This window comes from Fomitiporia mediterranea (genome assembly GCF_000271605.1).
Source record: "Fomitiporia mediterranea MF3/22 unplaced genomic scaffold FOMMEscaffold_3, whole genome shotgun sequence".
Lineage (NCBI taxonomy): Eukaryota > Fungi > Basidiomycota > Agaricomycetes > Hymenochaetales > Hymenochaetaceae > Fomitiporia > Fomitiporia mediterranea.
The window spans coordinates 3,973,005-3,992,853 of record NW_006760388.1 but is presented as its reverse complement, the minus strand read 5'-3'; the positions used below and the strand labels follow the sequence as shown (position 1 = coordinate 3,992,853).

Below are 19,849 nucleotides of genomic sequence, written 5' to 3'. Positions count from 1 at the left end.
TCTGACTGTAGTTGCACGTGACCACTTTCTTTCAGGTTACCGCCTTGAGAGTCCAGAACTTGTGCTGCGCTGCAGATGCACCGTGCGCGTGTTGAATCTTCGAACGACAAAGACAGCCTAAGAAAGACTATAAATTCCAGTGACGGAGGTTTCGCCCTCAAATCTGGTTTATCGCTATCTGAATTTGTTGTCCCTAATAAAGCGACCCGCCAATTGTTCGCGGGTTCCATTAAGGCACTCTATTATTGTCCACCAATTCACGCGTCACGGAAACATTCGTGGTTAACTTCCGCGTCGCTGCTGAATTTTGTAACAGGACAAAGAGATACTTGCGTCACTTAGTCTAACCAGCACACCTGGCCCTCGCCAATTCCTTATCTCCGGGAAAGGCACCATGCACAATACAAGGGCCGTTGCAATTGTCGGCCAGCGGAAATTGTTAAAAGGGAGGCATGGTGGAGAATCGATGCCCTTTTTTGCACTGCCTGAGTGGCTTACGCTTCGACCATGCCTTCCAGTTTGGCGGTACAAAACGCGCGCCAAAGCGCGCAATTTCTGCCCAATACAGGCTCATTTTCTCAGTGGCCAGAGAAAATGCTGAGAACATATTTATGGGCGATGGGTATCGAGCCAGAATCGACCATCCCCGAAGACTTATCGCTCAATAACTTCAACTGCGGCCACATCTCATTCGCCACATCCTCTACTCCAGCAAGCCCTACAAGCCCTTCATTCGGAATAGCGCACGGAATGGCACAAAACTCATTGTCTTTAGCAAACCGAGTTGTAAGCTCTTTGTTTCAATTGTGAAGAAAGAAGAACCGGACTGACTCGTATGCCTCAAGGATGTTGGATCAATGCATGCTTCTCAAAGGCACCCATTTCTTATAGCCCCTCGTCTACGGCACTCCGCTAGTTGCGACTTAGGACTACGGCCGTCACTCCCTACCTCGCCCCGACAGCCTCGTTTGATACCACAGCGCTCCGCGTCTCCATTAAGACCAGTGTATGCAATGAAGCATACAGACGCAACGGCAGACACAATACGACAGTCCTCGGATAAAACCGCGAGAAAGCAGAATGCACTATTAAAACGTCCTCCAGTGTTGGAGGTCGTGCCTGCACCAACCATTATACTTTCTCCTCCGACCTCATCGTGTACAAGCCCGCACACTTTCGCCTCGTCCATTTCAGCATCGAGTTCTGGATATCCTTCGCGACCTGCGTCATCTGTATCTGATGACTGTGATTCTACGTCTACTTTGTCTGAGTCGTCGTATAGCAGCGGTCACAGGGAAGGGCGAAGCAAGTGCGCGTCGTACGCAAACATAATGGAGTCTTTCAGGGAGACACATCCTAACGAACCACGTGCGCCCAGTCGGTTCGTTTCGGAAATTGCGTTCGATTCGGTAGCCCAATCGCAGGTATGTCAGTAAGGTTACTTGTGTAAGAAGTGGAAAACCTTACATAGCCTCATTTATAGTCAGATCATAACTTCATTGTTTTCGATGAGTCGGAACACAGAGGTGGGTTGTCTCAGCTAACGCCCGGCTCCCACGGATGGGTATTTCCGTGCAGGAAATCACTCGCAGAGATTCTTGTAGCATATGCTCAGTACGGTTCAGAGAGTAGTCTATTCGTGAGAAGATGCGTAGGGTCACAAGCACGGTACCAATATCTTGGCATCTACAGAATTGTGAGGAAGAGCATTCACAGTGACGGGGTGAACGAAGTCAAGACAAGGGAAATGGCCTCCTCGTGGCCCGTTTTCCTCAAGTTCCTCTCTTATGACTGGAAACTGTCCTCATTCATGGAGTCTGTCGACAATAAGTCATGCCCACAAGGTGAGGATGCGTGGTAACGGTGTCTAAAGCGACGTTTACTCACACTAGTTTTCCATCCAGGCAGACGGAATGAAAATCTTACAGACAGCTTCCACACTGGCTCTTTCCAACAGCAAGTGAGAAGAAAATCGAGTCGGGCACATGTACGGATCGTTACTGTAGATGGCATGGACTTTGAAATGACACCATCACCTATTGCTTGGGATCATGGGTCATTTCGAGACGCTTGATTAGTTGATACCTGAATGGATACTTTTTTGTTACTTCACATTTTTTAAAATATTTCGAAATTCGTAGACACACCAGTGCTTCTTTCAGTAAATAACGCATTTGTTCAAATATATACACGCTGCCGTTTCATAGAGATTGAATGAGCGAGAAACCCATGAGTGAAAATGCACATTGATGCTGGTGGTCATTGGTCAAGAACGTGGCACGTGCGTTCCCAATCGCGCAACGCGTAAACGCTGCTTTCGTCCTTTGGTCGTGATCTTGGACATTCCAGTCCTGCTCGACAAGGAGAATGAGCTCAATAGCTCTATCAGCCATTATCCATGTGTATCGACTACTCCTCCGCCCAGTGGCTCCGTTCTCATGGTCCGGCTCGAGCATCAGTACTCTAGATGTTAGCGCCGCGCTACGATTGTGTGTTGTGCTTCGACAACTACGCGAAATGACACACCAAAACCATTGGAAGAAACGAGCCTCAAACAACGAAGAGAAAAAGGAAGAGGATATAGAACAAATGAGTTACGTGAAATGCATTGCTGTAACTCTGGTTGTTGTGTACGGAGGCGAAGCAGTTATGAGTATGAGGATTATATTCCGTTTCAACGATTGATCACTCACGTTGTCTATGGACATCGTGACAGACCCTTGGCTCGGAGTGCCGCCTTCATTTGTCTTCTCTCCAGTAGTCCCAGCACTCTATGCAGCCCTAACGGCTCTTGTCGAAACCTTACCCTCGGTTCCAGCCTTATCATTCAAGACAGAATTTCCACTTTCATTCTTTGACGGGATCACACGTGCATTCCTGCTCTGTCAACTTATACCGCCAGTTGTAACGACCCATGCTCAGCCAGTTATCTCAACCTCCCCATGGATTTTGGTCCTTACATCTCTAGTAATCTACTCCTCTCTTTTATCTAAGCAGCTTTTCTGAACGTGTGGTTAGGTCACAGCAAATGGCGGATTCTTCTTCGTTAATCTTTTCTCTATGCTCCATCCAACCGGATGGGCATTGGCTACTCCAGCGGAATTACAGGCATATGGCTGGACAACGGTCGATCTCTGGTGTGCACCAGTAACAACGGTAATTTACGCGCTCCTTACACATGCACAACCATTCTGGGCCGAATTACACGACCTACTTATCCAGTTTGCTGGATCAGAAGCACAAGATGCCGAGAAAACAAGCCCACTACATCGCGGAGAAGCGCTTGATGCTGAAACTGCGCGCGCTGCATGTGCAATCTTCCTTACCATCCTTTTCACGACACGGACCGTACGAAATATGGGAGGTTCGTTTATGAAAGAGCTGCGTGGGGAGAAGAAGAGAGTTATTAGATCCAGTAAGCTTTCCTAGTGTTTTGTTTTTATCACCTGATCTAAAAGCATTTAATCCCATAGAAGTAGATGGACGACGGTTAAAAACGAAAACACAATAATACACGCGAGAGCACTCGTACGGTACTTCCAAAGTTTAGTGCTTGCTTGATTAGAACTCGCTTTTGACATAGATAGAACGTGTTTTCGAATATTAAAAGCAGATTTAGATACCAATTATTTACCACTCCTAGATATCCTAGTTTCTTTAGCTGAAAACCGTATCTTTCCCGTATTTAGTGAATTTTACTGCTTTTCGATTCATACGTGGGCCATAGTGATGTAAATTATTCTTCAACAAAGAAAGGAGTCCGTAATCTTAATAAAATCAACCTGTTATTCAAGTACATTACCGCCACCCACTGCATAGTTCTAAACTTGCATTACAGCTCGCCAGTCGACAGTTGTCCGTTGTGTACACAAGGAAGACCTGTGCGGCATACCCAGCAGTCAAACTCTGAATAATCATTTGTGATACTGAGCCATAGTTGTTCCCAATCGTCACTTGTTGACAACTCCGTCTCCACAGGATAAGCATATGAGCCATTGGTATTGGTACTCAGAGGCAACATGCATGTGTCACTAGCTTTGTAGCGCTCGATTTTAGTTCTTCATCTAAATACATTGTATTAAATAACTGAACACTTACTCGGATTAAAAGGAAGGGGCAATTCAAGTTGTTTTCCTCCGATGACCTGTTCCCCGTTAAATAGACCCGTCATCTGCTGATAATGAGTCGCTCCATTCATTGCTGAGGATTGAGGAACGGATTGATCAGGCACAGACTAAATTAATTTGACAACACATTATGAATTGTTTAGGAAACACAAGTGGTGCAAACATATGAAGAACTTACAGATGTCGAAGCACCAGTCTGGATAGGATTGATTGGCTGTTTCAGGAGAAGGGTAAAGTTGCTGTGTCCGTTTTTCCGAGGTCTGTGGGGAGGACAGACAGCTACACCTGCCCGAGTGCACCCTTCACATTTGTCAGATGAATATGGCGGTGACATGTTGCACTAGAAGAACTTTCGTGTTAGCATGTTAATTAATACCGTTTAGTAACTCTGCGATGTACCTTCTTCCGTGAGTCAGCACATCGAGCACAGGCAAGCATGTTTCGCTTCTTAATAGAAGAATCCACGTCAGAGCATGGAGCTCTATGTTCGCTAGCAGCATGAGTTACAATCGTGAAACTGCTTTGTGATGCAGAAAGTTGCCATGGAGCGAGAGTGGATTCTGCTAGCATATCTTAGTGTAGAAGATACGTTCACTCAGCAATTGAACTGACCATAGTACAAAACTCTACGGCTTTATAGTATAACAAATGAATAGTTGTGTGCGCACAGTACAGCTGCACGGTTTGAAGGACGGAAAATGCCTAAGGCGCACCGCACCGGGCGCATACGTTGTTGATCGCAAAGAGATTGCTGGAAGGAATGTGTATAAGTGCTAAGATTAGTCCTTATTCTAACTGCGGATTCACTGGCACGCACCGAACCGGATAGTCTGATAGGCGAAACGTTTTATAGAAAATGAATAGAGAAGCCATGGAGAAATACGAGTCGGATAAAGCCGGGAAATCCAATAATGTCTAATTTACATGCACCGAGCGAGTTATTACCTCAGATCTCCGTAGAACCACTGGCAAAAACCTTCATCGCCTCGGTTGGTTGGAACTGAACTAGAGAAAGCCTGTACTAATCATAACAAATGTTCTTTGCACACTGTTTCTAATATCTATGTCCAAAGCCAAGCATGAAATGAATCAAAATAATGTTTAACTTACGACCAAGCAATCAGAATACATGGAGCATGCCGAGCAATACCTCGTTTGAAGTGCAGGACTGTATAATTTGCAAGTAACTGAGGTTGATGCAGACTAGGGATGGCATTGTAAATGATCCGCGGCCTGTAACTTGCAGCTGTCGGCTGTCTCCGAGTCTGATATCACTAGGTTTTGTGTGTGACTGACACATTCGCCTATTTTCTCGGATGACCTCAATCGCCTCTTGCCTGGCCCATCACCAAGTGTTTATAACGAGACGCAGAACCGCCCGGCTAGCGCTCGGGAACAGCCAGGATAACCATTGTGCACGATGGTACATGTGGTCATGACTGATCGGTGAACTCAGGGCTCCTTTTACTGATGCTGCCACAGCTCATGCGATCAAGGTATCTTGAATAGATCCTAAATGTGCCGGTCTGAGCCCTGCGGCTGCAAACTGTTCGGCATGGCATATGCTCACAGGAGGGAAGCAATATCTGACAGTAAACTACAGGATTTGTAACTACATACCTTGCAAATGGTGCTAGCGTTCCACGACTTGGACCTTCCAACCTTTCACTAACATCGACTCGAAGATTCATGATACATAAATTTTTCAACAGCGAAAGATAAAATTGATGCAATGTACTTACTTTCCCGTCAGGCATTTGGTACTTTGTCGAAACCACTTTACTGTAACTGGACTGGTTCCAAGTTGGTTTAGCAAAAGGTGATTATATTGAAATCATCAGGACAAAAAATAACACCTTCCATACTCATGCCTTCACATGCATAGGTGCGTGATAAGCCCTGTGGCACAGAACTTACTTACAATGCCCAGCGGTACTGAGAAGAAATGCCGCCCATGAGGAATACTTCACCCATATGCTGGACCTATATATGACAACTATCACAGCACGACTAGAAAGCCTATAATCTTATTCTGATTCATACAACATTGTCCAACCAATGGTGTTGGTGGGACCGTATGGTGATCACATTCGTAATCACCACGTTCTTAGTGTGCACAAGGGAGTGCAGATTATCCTTAAATGAGGAGTTCGGCGTCCAAGTACGTATGTAACTCTATTCACTGAACCCTGATTAGTGATGAGTCTAGAGTGATTGTATCAATGTCTTCCACACAGTTGTTCACTGTCTAATATAAAAACCTCCCATCCATCGCATTTCGAGTATAAATCCAGACCTAAAGGTGGAGCATACCATCCTTATACCTTCCATCCTCCACACTTTACCATGCGCTCATGGCAAGTCTCCGCTTCAGAGAGCATTTTCTCAGTAGAAGTCCCTCATGATACTACAACTACTGCGGATTCTACAACCAGTTCATACAGAGTGACGCCACGGAACAAGAAACCATGTGGCAGGTGCTCTGACATGCAAAAGAAAGTGCGTATTTCCTATGTAATAACTGCCATCTTCACAACAAGCACTTAAATGAATAAAAAATTGTCATTCAAGTGTGACATTTCTCCACCGTACTCGTCAGCAAGATGTGGAGCATGTACAAAGGCGAATATTCCTTCCTGCCCGCCCCATAAAACTCGCCGCTCGAAAGCATTCAAGCGAGTGGCAGCTCGCATATTGTCATCTAATCAAGCAGACGCACACCTATTTAGACCGGTCGATTCGGTGGTGGGTGCAATATTAGTATCATTATAATAACCAGTTGGAAGCCAGAGCTAATAGGACGTGTTTTCTCCTGGGCCAGACTTTCGGAAATGATCCCAGTGCTGCAAAAAGCCAGCTAAGTCGGATTCAAGATGGCCAGACCACGACTCAGCATATCGCTATGGATTTGAGTCTCGACCTTTATGGCGCTCATACAACTTTGCATTCAAGTCCCGCCAGCTATCCTGCGTCTTCCGACTGTATATATGCAGCTCAGCGCGATGATCTGGACTCGTACATTTCTCTTTCGCCGATGAATATCGATCTCGCCGGTTTTCAGGCTAGGGATCCGACTATTAATAGTAGCTTCGAGTTCCCGACGTTTGTCCCAGCCTTTTTGCCTTCTCTGTGAATATGTACACCTGTGAGTGATAGACTGATCTAAATACCTCCGTTTCTAATTTTCATCAAGAATATCCTTAACGAGCCATGCGACAAATTTCTATATTTGAATATTACAACTCAAAATGAGAACGTTTAAAGGATATATAATTGCTCTGACAGTACAAATGATTGCTTTTTCAAGTTTTTGTCGTAGAAGAAATTAATACAATGACGCAATTCCGAACGGAAGGATATTAGCCAAATAGTTGTTCTATAGATCAGGCCTAGACCTTGTGGTAACCGCGGCGTCCGAAAGCTCGCTAGTGGGCTCGATGCATTTGAAGTCTAGAGCCACATTTGAATGGTGTTTTGTTCTGGGCCTAGGCCACGGCTAGCCGAGTGGATTGATCAAAGCAACCAAGTCATCGCCGGGAAAGTCTGATAGAATCAATTATCCTGTAAAGGATATGTAGCTTCGGCTGGCATTGGTCGACAGAGTATAACTCCATATAACGTATACGAGAGGAACTAGTTTCAACAATGTTTGCAGGTCTTCCCATTGAGAGGAGATACATTTATTGCATTTGACACTAAAGTTATACAATGAACTCCTAAAAATTATTACAGTTCACAGTTGATCTAGCATGACTCGGAAATGGTGGTATTGGCTCAAGTTGTCAGTATAATCGACTCCTGGTCCAGGCCATACTTTTGTCTACTCCGATCACAGCCTGTGTAGTCAATTAAATCACGCTAGACGTCGCACTATGTGGCAGTACTGTAAGAGTTTGTATTGAGATTCACTAGCCGAGAGTGAGGATACCCAGGCATCTATTGAGTGAGGGACAGATTATGCACAAATAATATTTCTGATGGTCTAGAACTCTAGGAATTACAAAGGAAACAAGCAACATGAATCAAACAGCACCGAAAATGTATTATTTCTGTCGTTGGGTAGATCTCTAATTGCAGAAAGTAGATGGTAGTTGTATATTGGTGGAAGAGAACGACCTGAGCCCAGGCCACTGTATAAAGCTGAATCTGTAGAGTCGGAAGAAGCAACGAATTCACCGGGATCAAAGGTCTGCAGCATTGTATACTGAAAAACGTCATACAGGCCGAGACCCAGACCAAAGGCCCCAGACTCAAAAAATTGAGCTGGTACTTGGGAATCAGTCGTATCGCTCGGCCCATATTGACTGAACACAGAAGTGTCTCCAGAAATATGGACCTAATAGGCAAATGAGATAATGTGGTTGATAGTAAGAGAAAGGCTCTCACAGTCGGGGTGGGAGTTCTTGGATGGGATGGTTCTGCCCGTTCATGAGGTAATGTGGTGCATGTCTCGTACCTAGTTGTCGAATAAGGTGGAGACATATTACACTGAAGAACACGAACATGTGAGCAAACTCATGTCGTGGCATAACTATGGATCTGTCAGAATCAACGCGTACTTTCTTTTGCATGTCAGAACATCTACCGCAAGGTTTCTTGTTGCGGGGGTTTCTCGTGTTGTTAGAACCGGAGGCGTCTTGCGGAACCTTCAAGTTGACGAGAAAATGCTTTCTGAAGCAGAGGCCTGCCAAGAACGCATGTACATAAAAATGCTTATGAGATAGTTCTGAGAGCTAATGTTACAAGTTGCCCCCTTTTATATCAAGCTTCATGTACCCAAAGGCTGTGTTTAGATGTCATTACATCTCTTGGGTTGCCGCACGTCCGCTCCACCCCGCCTCACCCGTCCTTATTAAAAGAAGTGACTAGAGTTGGAACAACGGAGTTGTCCTGACTACGCAAGTGAAGTTGTTATATCGGTGGGCCCATTGAATTGTTGAGCAGGAAGGCAGCGGCCGGACTGCTCTATTCACCAAGTATTTTCTCGTCCGGTCTTACTATCGGACAACAAAAGGACAGATATTTGTCAAGTTTGATGATTGGGATAATGACCCGCGAATACGTAGGCTCCGCGGCATAAGTGTTGTACTGCGGCAATACTATCTATAGTGTTTATCACCACTTTGGCCATGCACGTGTTGTTGGGAGATTGAGTTGGAGGGCAGGACAATTGACCAAGCGTGTTACATCAAAGAAGCGTGTATAGCCGATCAAGTTAACACCTCGGGAGGCACATTCAGTATTTCAAGTCACCAAACAAGGGACAGGTGGATCCAGTCCTACCTTAAACCCTTAAAGGAATGGGGAGATTGTATCTGTGTAATACCGAATGTTTGATACCTACAGATGCCCTCGGTACGAATGAGGTTGTTTTCGAGTATTAATTTGCATGGGCCTAAGTCGCTTGACTGTTCCATTGTCAGAGATTATTAGAAAATAGCTAAAATACACCTAACCTTGCCTTAGAGATGGTACCTCGCCCTGTGTGTAGAATAATTCCGCATATATCATGGTTACAAGAAATTGTATACTTCTTACATGGAGAAGGTCTTTGGGACACCTTGTACCCTCAAACCTTGTCTCGGTGACGTTGGTGATCTTTTTACATAGGTAAAATCCGTTGGTAACGGGGTGAACAGCAATGTCCATTGAATTTGTGTGTAAAGACCACGTGAACTTGGATTAATCCTAATGTTTCCTGTCCTGCAGGGGTTCTCCTACCCTTTAATTGTACTTCATAGTATCCGGAGTGCCAGTATTGTAAGAGTAAGGTCCATGAGTGGCATCGTGGCGAGATTCCTGGACAATTCCCTGTTCATCAACACCAAGGACAACGTCTTTCTTGCCCAGCTTGGCTTTGATGTAACGAGCGCCGGCCTTCTTGAGAAGAGCGCGCCGTCCAACGCCGCGTGCGTCTATGTACACAATCCCAACGTTACGTACTGATTGACCAGCGAGATATGAGGCATCTCGCATGTCGTTTCCATACCTAACAACAAGACAAACCAGATTTCAGTCATTTCATTTTTTAAAACCGGCGGCGAGTCAAAACGATTACTTATGACCGAGTGCTTCGCTAACCCGCAGCGTACCTTGCTCAATCAACTGTTTCGCTGATTGCTCCACGGTTGTGAGGAGCATGTCAGTTGAAAGGAATATCCTGTTCTTAAGAGGAAGCCGAGGGGGTGGTGCACCGGGAGCAAGTGGTATATGCGATCGTGATTGATCGACGACCCTCCCTTTACCCTTGTTGCTACCGCTCATGTAGTCTACCGCCTTGCCGATGGCATCATGAATGAGGCCTGTTGTCCTGGCAGTGACATCCACTGCCTTTCCGGAGATCTTGTGGACGCGCTGGACGTGCCCTCGTGTTCTCTCGGAAAATTCGAGCGGTTTCTCATTAGGCTTTGTATGAGCGATGTAGAACGAGGACGCGACACCCATTCCGGTGGTGAGAGCGTCAGTGGCTAGGACTATTCCTCGGCTAGAGATGCAAAGTTGATGAGAGTGCAGAGTAAATGGGAGGAGTGAACTCTACCTGATCAATGATGCTGTCTTCATCAACATATCTTGCTGCTCGATCGGGACTGGATGGACGTACACCTCCGTCCTCCGAGCCAATTCTTCGTCCGAAGGTATTTCAACGAACACGGGATCTTTCTCTCGTCCTTTAGTCTGTAGGGCGTCATCCTCACGAATATTGAATTGTTCCCCAAGACTACCGACAATCTCGCCATCTTCTTCATCAACGAGTACGAGACGGCCTCTAAGATCATCTTCATTTTTCTGGTTTTGTGGGAGTGGGGAAGGTGTCCTTGGAGGTAAAGGAGGCTTTTCAAGCTTTGTCTGCGATTGAGTCGGCGGTGGGGGCACCGGCCGCTTAGACTGCGCTGTGGAAGCATCAACTGACCCGGTCTGCCGATCTGTAGAGGTTGAGTACGCTGGTGGAGGTCCATATGCATCTACTTCCTGTACCGCGGCGTACTGTGAAAGTATCACTTCAAATGTTTCCAAGTCTTCTACTTCTGCGGGCGCATGCGGATTCGGGAGCTTCAAAGTCCATTTCTTGTTGGTACCTATGGCAGATGTACCATTCTCAAATATGAATGTTCGCTCTTTACGAATGTGGCGGACCACTTGAGTGGGCGAGATAACCATTTCATGAGGTCCTACTCGCAAAATTAGCCAGACATCTCTCTCCGATTCCGTCAGAAATGCAGCGGGATTTTCGGGCAGAGTGACGCATTCCAAAGCAAGCTGGTTGATGATGGGATCAGGTACTCCTGGTAATAGTGCCGTTACATCGTTGAGTGTTAACAGCAGGAAGCCTTGAGCACCGTGGGCAGGATGAGCTGCGGGTGATAGGGACATTGGAAAAGGAGCACCTACATCTCTTGGCTCACTCAGTACAAGATGTCTACCGTCGCTACCGAAGCACAGGATTTATGATGATGTCAGCTTACGTACATACAAGATCTGCAGCATTGCCACAACGGATGTTGCACAGCCCACACAAAATCAATAACAATTGACATTTTCGACCTCTTTTCGATAGTATAAATTATTTCGTTTAATACAATCTTGAAAATGTTTGTTATTCTATGCTAGGTCCTGAGTCAGGACGTAACGATAGCGTGGTTTACCCGACAAGATTCCCTCAATAGCCTTTTGACAGTCTTTCATCGGCAACTCCTCAATCCTAGAGGAAAGTAAGCCTTGGAATGCACGAGCTTCATGAAAGCGGAGGTACGTACCAAGGCTTTATACCTTTGTCCGCAGCGAGCTGTAGCATCTCAAGGGCCTCTGTCTTCGAGCCGAGATGCGAGCCCCCGATGAAGCATCCATTGTTGAGCAATGTGAAGCCAGTGATTGGTGGTAGAGGCTTTTCCGGGAGGGCCACGCAAACAAACTTCCCGTGGACGTTCAGCATCCTGCGAGCGATAATGATTGTCAAAACGGAAGAAACAGGAAACTTCGACGAAGGCCACTGACGAAAGGTACTCCTGAAGTGGGAACCCGTCAACTGCATCACGAGCGCAGATAATCATATCAAAAGCGTATTGATAGGGCTTCTCGAATCCCGGAGAGTCAAGGACATAGTGGTCAACACCCATTTTTCGACAGTCCTCCTCCTTGTTTCTGCTGTGTGAAAATGCAAAGACCTCGCAGCCGAGCGCCTTTGCGAAGAGAATAGCATAATGACCCTGTGTGAGACATGACATTAGTTCCGGGCGACAGAATGGCCAGAAGATATTGTACCAGCCCGCCGATACCAATTACGCCAATTTTCTTTCCCGGCCCGGCTCGGTTCCGGACGAGGGGTGAATAAACAGTTAATCCTGCGCAAAACATTGAGCAAGCATCCGCATTGCTCACACCTTCCGGAATCGGAAAAATGTATCGATGGTCTGCTATGATACCAGTCGAATAACCACCGAGAGTGCGCTAATTATATCCAAGTGTGAGCTAGGGAAGACAGGAAGCTTCGAGTGAGAGGAATTCCCGTACAACTCCATCCGGGTACTTATCTCCATACGTGTCTATGCGCTTGGCACAGTAGTTCTCATTGTCGTGCGTGCAAAGCTTGCAGTCATAGCACGACGCAATCTGTGCACCGACGCCCACACGGTCTCCCACCTTTATTCCCTTCACCTGGGAGCCGACGCGCACTGCTGTCCCAGCAATCTCGTGACTATCAACATTACGTTAAAACAATATGACTGTCACATGCATACATATAGTACTTACCCGACGACCAAAGGCACATTTATCGCGCCCCATCCCGAGCTCAATGTATGCACGTCGGAGGCGCAGACGCTGTGAATATCAATAAAACTATACGGCCCTGTCATAATCTCTCTAGGACCCTACATACCCACAGTGTGTGATGGCAATCTCGACATCTGTCTCAGCCCATTTCTTCGAAGGGTACTCAACAATGCTGAAATTCTTCCATAAATTCGCGTCTTCACAACTATTAACCTCGTATCAGCCTCACAGAAGCGCATATACTCACCAGTAATTCCGTATCCTTTGTACGTCTTCTGTGCCATGGCAAGTTCAATATTGTGAGAGGTAGAGCAGTTCGAAATGTAACACCAGGTGAGAGAGTTGAGGAACGTTGTGAAGGACGGGGAAAGGTCGGGATGTCGTTCTATATAGCTTCACTGAACGGGAAAGCGGGCCGACTATACCACTCACCGGATCGGCAAAATGTTGAGACCACAGCTGACGTACGCAAATCTTCGACATACGGAATCTTAAAGCTGCCAATACAGACTTCCACTGGACATACATATCTTGTTCAGTGCTGTTTAATAGCTCGTTCGACATCTTCTGAGCCCATCTGTGCAAAGATAGGGATTTTGGCAGTTCCATTCAGGAATTGGGCTGAGTAATTTTGCAATCCATTTACCACACTTGGTATATGATTGGACAAGGAACTGTCTGCCACCTATTTCTGGCGTTTTCTTTTAGCGTTCATCGACGGCGTCGGTGAGAGTGGCAAGGAGAAGAGTGTGCTATTATTTGATAAATGGGCACACGACTTGAAGAAGAGATGACTAAGAACTGCCTAATTTGGAGGTATGGTGTGCAAGTGATGACGTTCCCCCGCCATGACTGCACTACACCGTACACGACGACATGTTCTCCTGGCAGCGACGAATTCGAAAGGCCCTGTTAATTCTTTCTCTTATATCTTCAACAAGCGCTCTGGATCTATGGCCTTTCCCTCCAAAGAGATTCAAGGGGAATGCATTGCTAGAGGCCGGGTCACTCGCGTTGGGTAATGACGAGCGTGCAATCGCGTTCGGTGATTTCAACGGTGACCAATTGTGAGTCGTCAAGAACATAAGCTACCCCTTCAACTGAATCTTTCATTCGTGTTACGGTACTTGTTTAATGAAGTCTAGACATTGTGACTTTGGATTCTGGCGCGCGGAAAGTGACGGTACACATTTGGGATCACCGTAAGTTCGAAGCATCAATCCACTATGCCCAAGGTGGCTCAACCTATCGCAGAGTCTTTCATATTCCGTGATGCTGCATCCTTTACGCACTCGGAGCAAATATACAATGTGGTCCCCGGAGACTTTACCCATGATGGCACGCTAGACCTGCTCGTCATGAGTCGTGGCTCCTCGCCTTCCGAGATCAAGATGGCTTTGTATGTTGGCTCTCCAGGGCGTGGATTCGGTAAATATTCGTCTTGTTTACAAATACTAATCTAACTTGCTTCGTTAGAATCATCCCCGATATCCGTCCCTTCGTCAAACGCCGCACAACCAATTCCATTGGACGCAAATGGCGATCTAAGTATCGACTTGCTGGGGATACGGCCAGGCTCGAGTTCCTTAAGCATTTGGAACAACGTGTTCAATGGCTCGGATCCGAACACATCCGTATTTTCTGTGTCAGTTCCTGTTTATCCTTCTAAATTGCGAAATCTTACTCCGCCTTCTTGTTTTCTTAGGACTGATGCTCCATTTAACGGTGCAACGTGCTCCATATCAAACCCTCATAGCAATGCGGTCGTCGATCTCGACGGAGATTGTCTAGCAGGTGTGTATTTCACAACTGATTGACTCAAAAATTGACTTTGGTTGCCCACCCTGTAGATGTCTTTCTTGTATGTGACGATGGAACCGGGAGTCAAAGCTTCCAGATCTGGAGGAATGACAAGAACGACGGTTTTACGCTTGCCCAAACGGGACGTCTTCCCTCTGGCTTGCAAGCAATATCATTCGCCGATATAGACCGAGACGGAACTATTGACATGGTGTTTACGACTTGCTCTTCGGTCTCTCCCTCTACAGGAATCGGCTCTGGATGCGACATCCACATCGCATATAATAAGCAACTGCCGCTCTGTACTTCTCCGACAACTTCTGGACTTCGTAATGGAAAGAAAATATGCAGGCAGCCTGATCAACTTTGTGCTGCGGATCCCGACTTTCAGTTTGACTTGAGTGAACGGGACGGTAATGACGTACGCCCTACTATTGATGTTCAATACTATATCACTGATGGTCTCGTATTTCAGGGATATGTGAAATTTCCGGTGACCGACCTCTATCCATCAAGCTCACTGCTTGTCCGTGATACTCGCCCATCCCCGCCAGTACCAATACCCATCCATCTCGGTGACGCGAATCTCGATGGCTTTCCAGACTTGCTCTTTATCACGACGACTGATCCTCACGGTGGTTTCCTCGGAATAGGTGAAACCAGTGAACGTACGCCACGCTTAGCGCTTTCGATGCCGTGCGCAAAAGGTATTGCCGGATGCGATACTAATGGACGCGGGCGCGTTGGGTGGAAGGTTGTAAAGAAAGAAGCAGGGCCAATGAATCGTGTGCTTGACGCCACTGGTGTCTCATTTCTAGACGTCGACGAGGATGTACGTATCCCGTACCGTTCTCGCCTGGCTTTACTCTGACCCTTCTTGGTAGGGCACGCTTGATATTCTTGTTCAGAGGACCGGAGAGCAAGGTCAAGGACCTTTCCTATTTGTCCAGAATAATTTTTTCTTTGACGCCTTCTTCCTCAAAGCCATTGGTAGGTCGTCATCTATGGCTATAACCTCTTTGCTGACTTTAAGCTATGAAGTACTCAATGGGGCATGCGACAACGGCTGGTGTTCAGGGCGTAATGGTTCAGGTCGCTATCATGTAAGCATCCAGTAACTCTTTAATGCCGGTAAATTGACGCCTGTTAGCCTTTCGGAGTCAGCTACTCTGGTGCATCATACAAATACACCATCCTAGATACTACAGGTCGTCGATCAGCTGCTCAAGGTACTTACTGCCATAATCCATTCTCCGAACCAAGCCTTCATTGACACATCTTGGTACTATTGCAGTCGCACAACTACCACAAACGGCCTATCAGTCACTTCTTACACCTTACTCGTTCTTCGGTCTTGGACGGACAAATAACTACATCGAGAATCTTTTTGTTGGTTCAACAAAGAAGAATACTTCACATTTCGTAAATATGGAAGGCGTCATACCGAACTCGAAGGTGGTCATCTATCCTCCGGCTAGTGACGATGGATCTTGGAGACGCGAGTTGTATTTGCGACCAGGAGCATGGATTCCTTGGGTTACGCTTACGGTTGTTGTGACAGTTATCGTGTTGGCTTGTGTTGTGTTTGCTCTGCACCTGAACGAAAAGGTACGCAAGCTTACTTTGGTGTGGTTGATGATGACTCACGTGCTCTTCTTCACTACAGCGTGCCGACGAGTTGGAGCGTAGGAGAGCATCACATCACATTAACTTCGACGCATTATGACCCATGTTCACTTTGCGTTTCCCATTTTTGGTCGACGTCAGGAAACGTGTTCATCGGTTTCACATACTTATTTATAATAATCAATTTAATTGGTTCAGGGTACATCCCGCCTGAGTCCGCAAGACCAAAAGCTACGTATGTGCTATACATTCGCCATTGGATTGATTCATGCAGTAGGTATTCGCATGTCTCGTGAAGTACAATGACACATGCTAAGATTGTGTTATGTATGTAAGAGTAAAATGATAATCAATCTGTTTATCTCATACATTTGTCGCTTTGCTTCCGATCAGTTTATATTTGAATGAAAGTTATCAATGTGGAGCAAGGATCTCGAGCTACGTACAATATTTTTAGGGACCTATGTTGGGAAGTACACCACTACCACTGGAAGATGTCTTTATTCCTGAGTACACAAAGACCTGAGAAGCTCTGACAATAGTGCAGTACCTGTCTTCACTTACAATTCGCAGGCAGTCCACTTCACATTCACAAGCAGGATTCTCCTTAATACAGTGAAACAAATGTTCAGAATATGTAGCAATAGTGGTTGGATTTACGTCACGGTATCTTGCATGGGATGGGACGAGACTGCATTGCATTGGTGGAGCATTACGTTACATACCGCTGTGCAAAGTGCGCCACTTTTGTATGCTACATCGAGTGCAAGCTATTAGGCACAAGTTATTAAACCCACGTAAATCTCCTGCACCAACTTGAAGCACTCTGGAAAGGATGTCTAACAAGGGTGAACTAAAGAAGAAGAAAGAGAGATGGCAGCATATTGTGACGTACAAAAGGGAAGCTCAAGCTGATAGGGAACATACAGAAGTGAAAGATGTTTTCGAGAATGAGGGAAACAGTAAGCTCGTCTCATTTATAGCAAGTTGCACTGTGGAGTACTGTAACTACATCTTAGAATACCCAAAGGCTACCAGAATCACTCTCAGCTTCAAGAAACCTAACCACTGGGTGGCTTATGGTAATTCTGATAATAGATTGCACTCTCGAATCTGCTAAGCTTTTCCCTGGAAGCATGGATTGATGGTTGTGACAGTCCTATACTTACTGGAGAGGAAGGGAACGAGCACCATTCCCGAGATAGTGCAGTTATCAAATTGAAGGAAGGTCTCAGTAAGAAGTTTAGCAACTGTTCTTGTGTATCACTGACTTGTTGCTGCAACGTAGAGAAATATGCTGCCGGAACATATGATGATGATGAATAGAATCTAAAGTGCTGATTCGGAAATGGATGTGCAATGATTCATAATCATGATGAGGCAATACATAACTTCTATTGTGGCACTACATTTTGTTTTGCACTTGCTAGTATCATATCTATTCATTGGGAGCGTTTTCATTTGTCATGAAGTGAATACACTTAGTGGCAAGCATTGATAGATGTTCTGGGCTGATGATGTGTTGTAAGATGAGAAGCCTTACAGGTGGAGATATCTCTATAAGCCTAGATCGATGTTGTTTCACACGATGAAAGAAGTCACCATGACGTCTTTGCATATGGCAATATATTCCCACGTGTAAATGCTGTATCCCTTCTCTTGACCACACATGAGAACTAATGCAGTAAGTGTCTGCATATCTGTAGTGAATATAACAAAGCTACATTATGTGTGAAAGAGACTATGATGCTTAAACAAAATCAATATAGATATTACTGCCTACATTTGTCATATTTGCCTTTAAGCTGCTTATATTTATGGCAGACATATTAGTATTATATTCTGAAGCATATTCTTATTGTTCAATCAGATGCCTGCCTTAGAATATTGTCTAGTACATGACAAAAAATATGCTTGTTTATTATATTCTGATATGTCTGCTGTAATTCAAATGAAGTATAGTACTACCTTACAATTCATTATTATATTGTTAGAGCTTAGAATACAGATTGACACAGTAGTCAGAGTCAGAACAGTAAACAGGTCACATTATTGAAGAGGCCAATATTGGTGACAACTGTGTCCTAGTAATAATAATTGTACTGATACTGGTACTAGTACTAATAATGTTGGTACAGTTTGCTACATTCAATCATTTACAATCAGTACTCTATTTATAGTAGTCTACTTTGTTTGCAATGTATGTTACATAATCAATCTAGAAAGCAAACATACATACCAATTAAATATAAAAACTCATAGTACAATTCTCAAGGCAATTACAACCTGAATCTCATTATCCACCATCATACAACAAGCACTAGCTACTTTATAGTCCAACATGAGTCAGAGGCATTCCTCCAACCATACTTCCAATGACAAGTATAAGGAGACATATGAAACATTCTTGTCAGAGCTCAAACGGAGAAAGAAATACATTGATGACATAATACAAGCAAAGAACGATTCAATTACAAGGCATAAAGCATGCACATCTGGAATCAATCAGTTAATTGAGAAGGCTAGAGGATTTGAGAAAGATATTAATACTCAGACATACTCTAATGTACTCAAGGATGAAGCAAAGAGGCCAATTAAAACCCTAATTAAACTTCTACTAGATCAGTCCTATGTGGCACATGACCAGGACGGTTCACTAGCAGTTGATAAGGCTGATGCTGAAAAACAGTCTAAAAGGTATATACAGTTCCGTAAGACAGTTGAAGAGAAGCATAAAGATACCTCTGACTACTATAATGGAGCTCAGGAAATAAAGCAATTCTTGGATGAGAATCTACCTATATATCCTTTAGAATAATGGACAGATAGTATATGCCAATAGTCATCTTGTTTAAAGATAGATAAACTCATATTTTACAATAAAATATGACTGAGACTACTACTGTTTAGTAAGACTAGTGACAAAATTCATTAAAAAATCTTGCAAAGGAGTAACCTCAGAAGCTTTATATGAATAGTATAGTACTTGTCTTCTCTCACATCTCGCAAATAGTCCGCTTTGCAAACAGTCCACCTATGTAACAAAATAATCGGATCTATGAATCTCTTAGGGATGAAACTGCTTCGTAGCAGTAGATCGCTGCTTTAGATCGCATCGTGCAAAGTGCTCCAACTCTGTAAGCTATAAAAATTGCAAAGTACTGTGTAATAGGCATAAACCCCACACTACTTCTGCGTCAAGAACAGTGAAAAGAATGTCAGGTAATGGTGAACCGAAAAAGAGTAAACTAGAAAAGAGTGAACCAAAAAAGAAGCGAACGTGGCAACACAAGGTTACATACGAAAGGAAACTTCAAGCTGATAGGGAAAATAAAGAGGTGAAGGATGTCTTCGAGAATGAGGGTAACAGTAAGCTTGTCTCATTCATAGCAAGTTGAGCTATGGAATACTTAAACCCTGGTAGAATACCCAGATGTTATCAGGCTCATCATCCGCTCCAAGGGACGTAAACAATGGTCAGCTCATGGTAATAGCGATAATAGCTTGTACTGCTTTTGAATGCACTG

At 44.9% G+C, this 19,849-nt stretch overlaps 7 protein-coding genes across 7 annotated transcripts; 4 read left to right on the top strand and 3 right to left on the bottom strand.

Annotated features, from left to right (window-relative positions):
* The first annotated feature begins 90 nt into the window (after nucleotides 1-90).
* Nucleotides 91-2,156, top strand: FOMMEDRAFT_18406 (uncharacterized protein). Its single transcript, XM_007264345.1, has 4 exons — nucleotides 91-769; nucleotides 832-1,424; nucleotides 1,484-1,844; nucleotides 1,905-2,156. The coding sequence occupies exons 1-4, from the start codon at nucleotides 508-510 to the stop codon at nucleotides 2,072-2,074; spliced, it is 1,386 nt and encodes a 461-aa protein (XP_007264407.1). The 5' UTR covers nucleotides 91-507; the 3' UTR covers nucleotides 2,075-2,156.
* Nucleotides 2,157-2,367: 211 nt separating this feature from the next.
* FOMMEDRAFT_119826 (uncharacterized protein) lies at nucleotides 2,368-3,622 on the top strand (the record flags this gene model as incomplete). Its single annotated transcript, XM_007264344.1, has 4 exons — nucleotides 2,368-2,653; nucleotides 2,717-2,967; nucleotides 3,019-3,415; nucleotides 3,474-3,622. The coding sequence occupies 4 exons, from the start codon at nucleotides 2,368-2,370 to the stop codon at nucleotides 3,509-3,511; spliced, it is 972 nt and encodes a 323-aa protein (XP_007264406.1). The 3' UTR covers nucleotides 3,512-3,622.
* A 210-nt stretch (nucleotides 3,623-3,832) lies between these two features.
* On the bottom strand, nucleotides 3,833-4,697 carry FOMMEDRAFT_153663 (uncharacterized protein; the record flags this gene model as incomplete). The annotated part of the gene is made up of 4 exons (XM_007264343.1): nucleotides 3,833-4,035; nucleotides 4,099-4,234; nucleotides 4,306-4,467; nucleotides 4,527-4,697. The coding sequence occupies 4 exons, from the start codon at nucleotides 4,695-4,697 to the stop codon at nucleotides 3,833-3,835; spliced, it is 672 nt and encodes a 223-aa protein (XP_007264405.1).
* Nucleotides 4,698-6,721: 2,024 nt separating this feature from the next.
* FOMMEDRAFT_18404 (uncharacterized protein) lies at nucleotides 6,722-7,337 on the top strand. Its single transcript, XM_007264342.1, has 3 exons — nucleotides 6,722-6,872; nucleotides 6,949-7,272; nucleotides 7,321-7,337. Exon 2 carries the CDS (start codon nucleotides 7,030-7,032, stop codon nucleotides 7,258-7,260), a length of 231 nt encoding a protein of 76 aa, XP_007264404.1. The 5' UTR covers nucleotides 6,722-6,872; nucleotides 6,949-7,029; the 3' UTR covers nucleotides 7,261-7,272; nucleotides 7,321-7,337.
* A 1,831-nt stretch (nucleotides 7,338-9,168) lies between these two features.
* FOMMEDRAFT_18403 (uncharacterized protein) lies at nucleotides 9,169-11,512 on the bottom strand. Its single transcript, XM_007264341.1, has 6 exons — nucleotides 10,666-11,512; nucleotides 10,186-10,611; nucleotides 9,666-10,116; nucleotides 9,584-9,608; nucleotides 9,411-9,535; nucleotides 9,169-9,349 (listed from the first exon to the last, which is right to left on the bottom strand). The coding sequence occupies exons 1-3, from the start codon at nucleotides 11,496-11,498 to the stop codon at nucleotides 9,852-9,854; spliced, it is 1,524 nt and encodes a 507-aa protein (XP_007264403.1). The 5' UTR covers nucleotides 11,499-11,512; the 3' UTR covers nucleotides 9,169-9,349; nucleotides 9,411-9,535; nucleotides 9,584-9,608; nucleotides 9,666-9,851.
* Nucleotides 11,513-11,671: 159 nt separating this feature from the next.
* On the bottom strand, nucleotides 11,672-13,437 carry FOMMEDRAFT_104778 (GroES-like protein). The gene is made up of 8 exons (XM_007264340.1): nucleotides 13,144-13,437; nucleotides 13,003-13,093; nucleotides 12,876-12,944; nucleotides 12,636-12,819; nucleotides 12,387-12,572; nucleotides 12,120-12,331; nucleotides 11,882-12,058; nucleotides 11,672-11,826 (listed from the first exon to the last, which is right to left on the bottom strand). Exons 1-8 carry the CDS (start codon nucleotides 13,178-13,180, stop codon nucleotides 11,727-11,729), a joined length of 1,056 nt encoding a protein of 351 aa, XP_007264402.1. The 5' UTR covers nucleotides 13,181-13,437; the 3' UTR covers nucleotides 11,672-11,726.
* A 334-nt stretch (nucleotides 13,438-13,771) lies between these two features.
* Nucleotides 13,772-16,542, top strand: FOMMEDRAFT_139451 (uncharacterized protein; the record flags this gene model as incomplete). The annotated part of the gene is made up of 12 exons (XM_007264339.1): nucleotides 13,772-13,963; nucleotides 14,037-14,098; nucleotides 14,151-14,324; nucleotides 14,373-14,541; nucleotides 14,602-14,690; nucleotides 14,747-15,117; nucleotides 15,172-15,528; nucleotides 15,581-15,686; nucleotides 15,738-15,799; nucleotides 15,847-15,925; nucleotides 15,991-16,304; nucleotides 16,363-16,542. Coding segments are annotated over 12 exons (2,035 nt in total), but the record flags the coding sequence as incomplete, so codon positions are not given.
* Nucleotides 16,543-19,849: the final 3,307 nt, after the last annotated feature.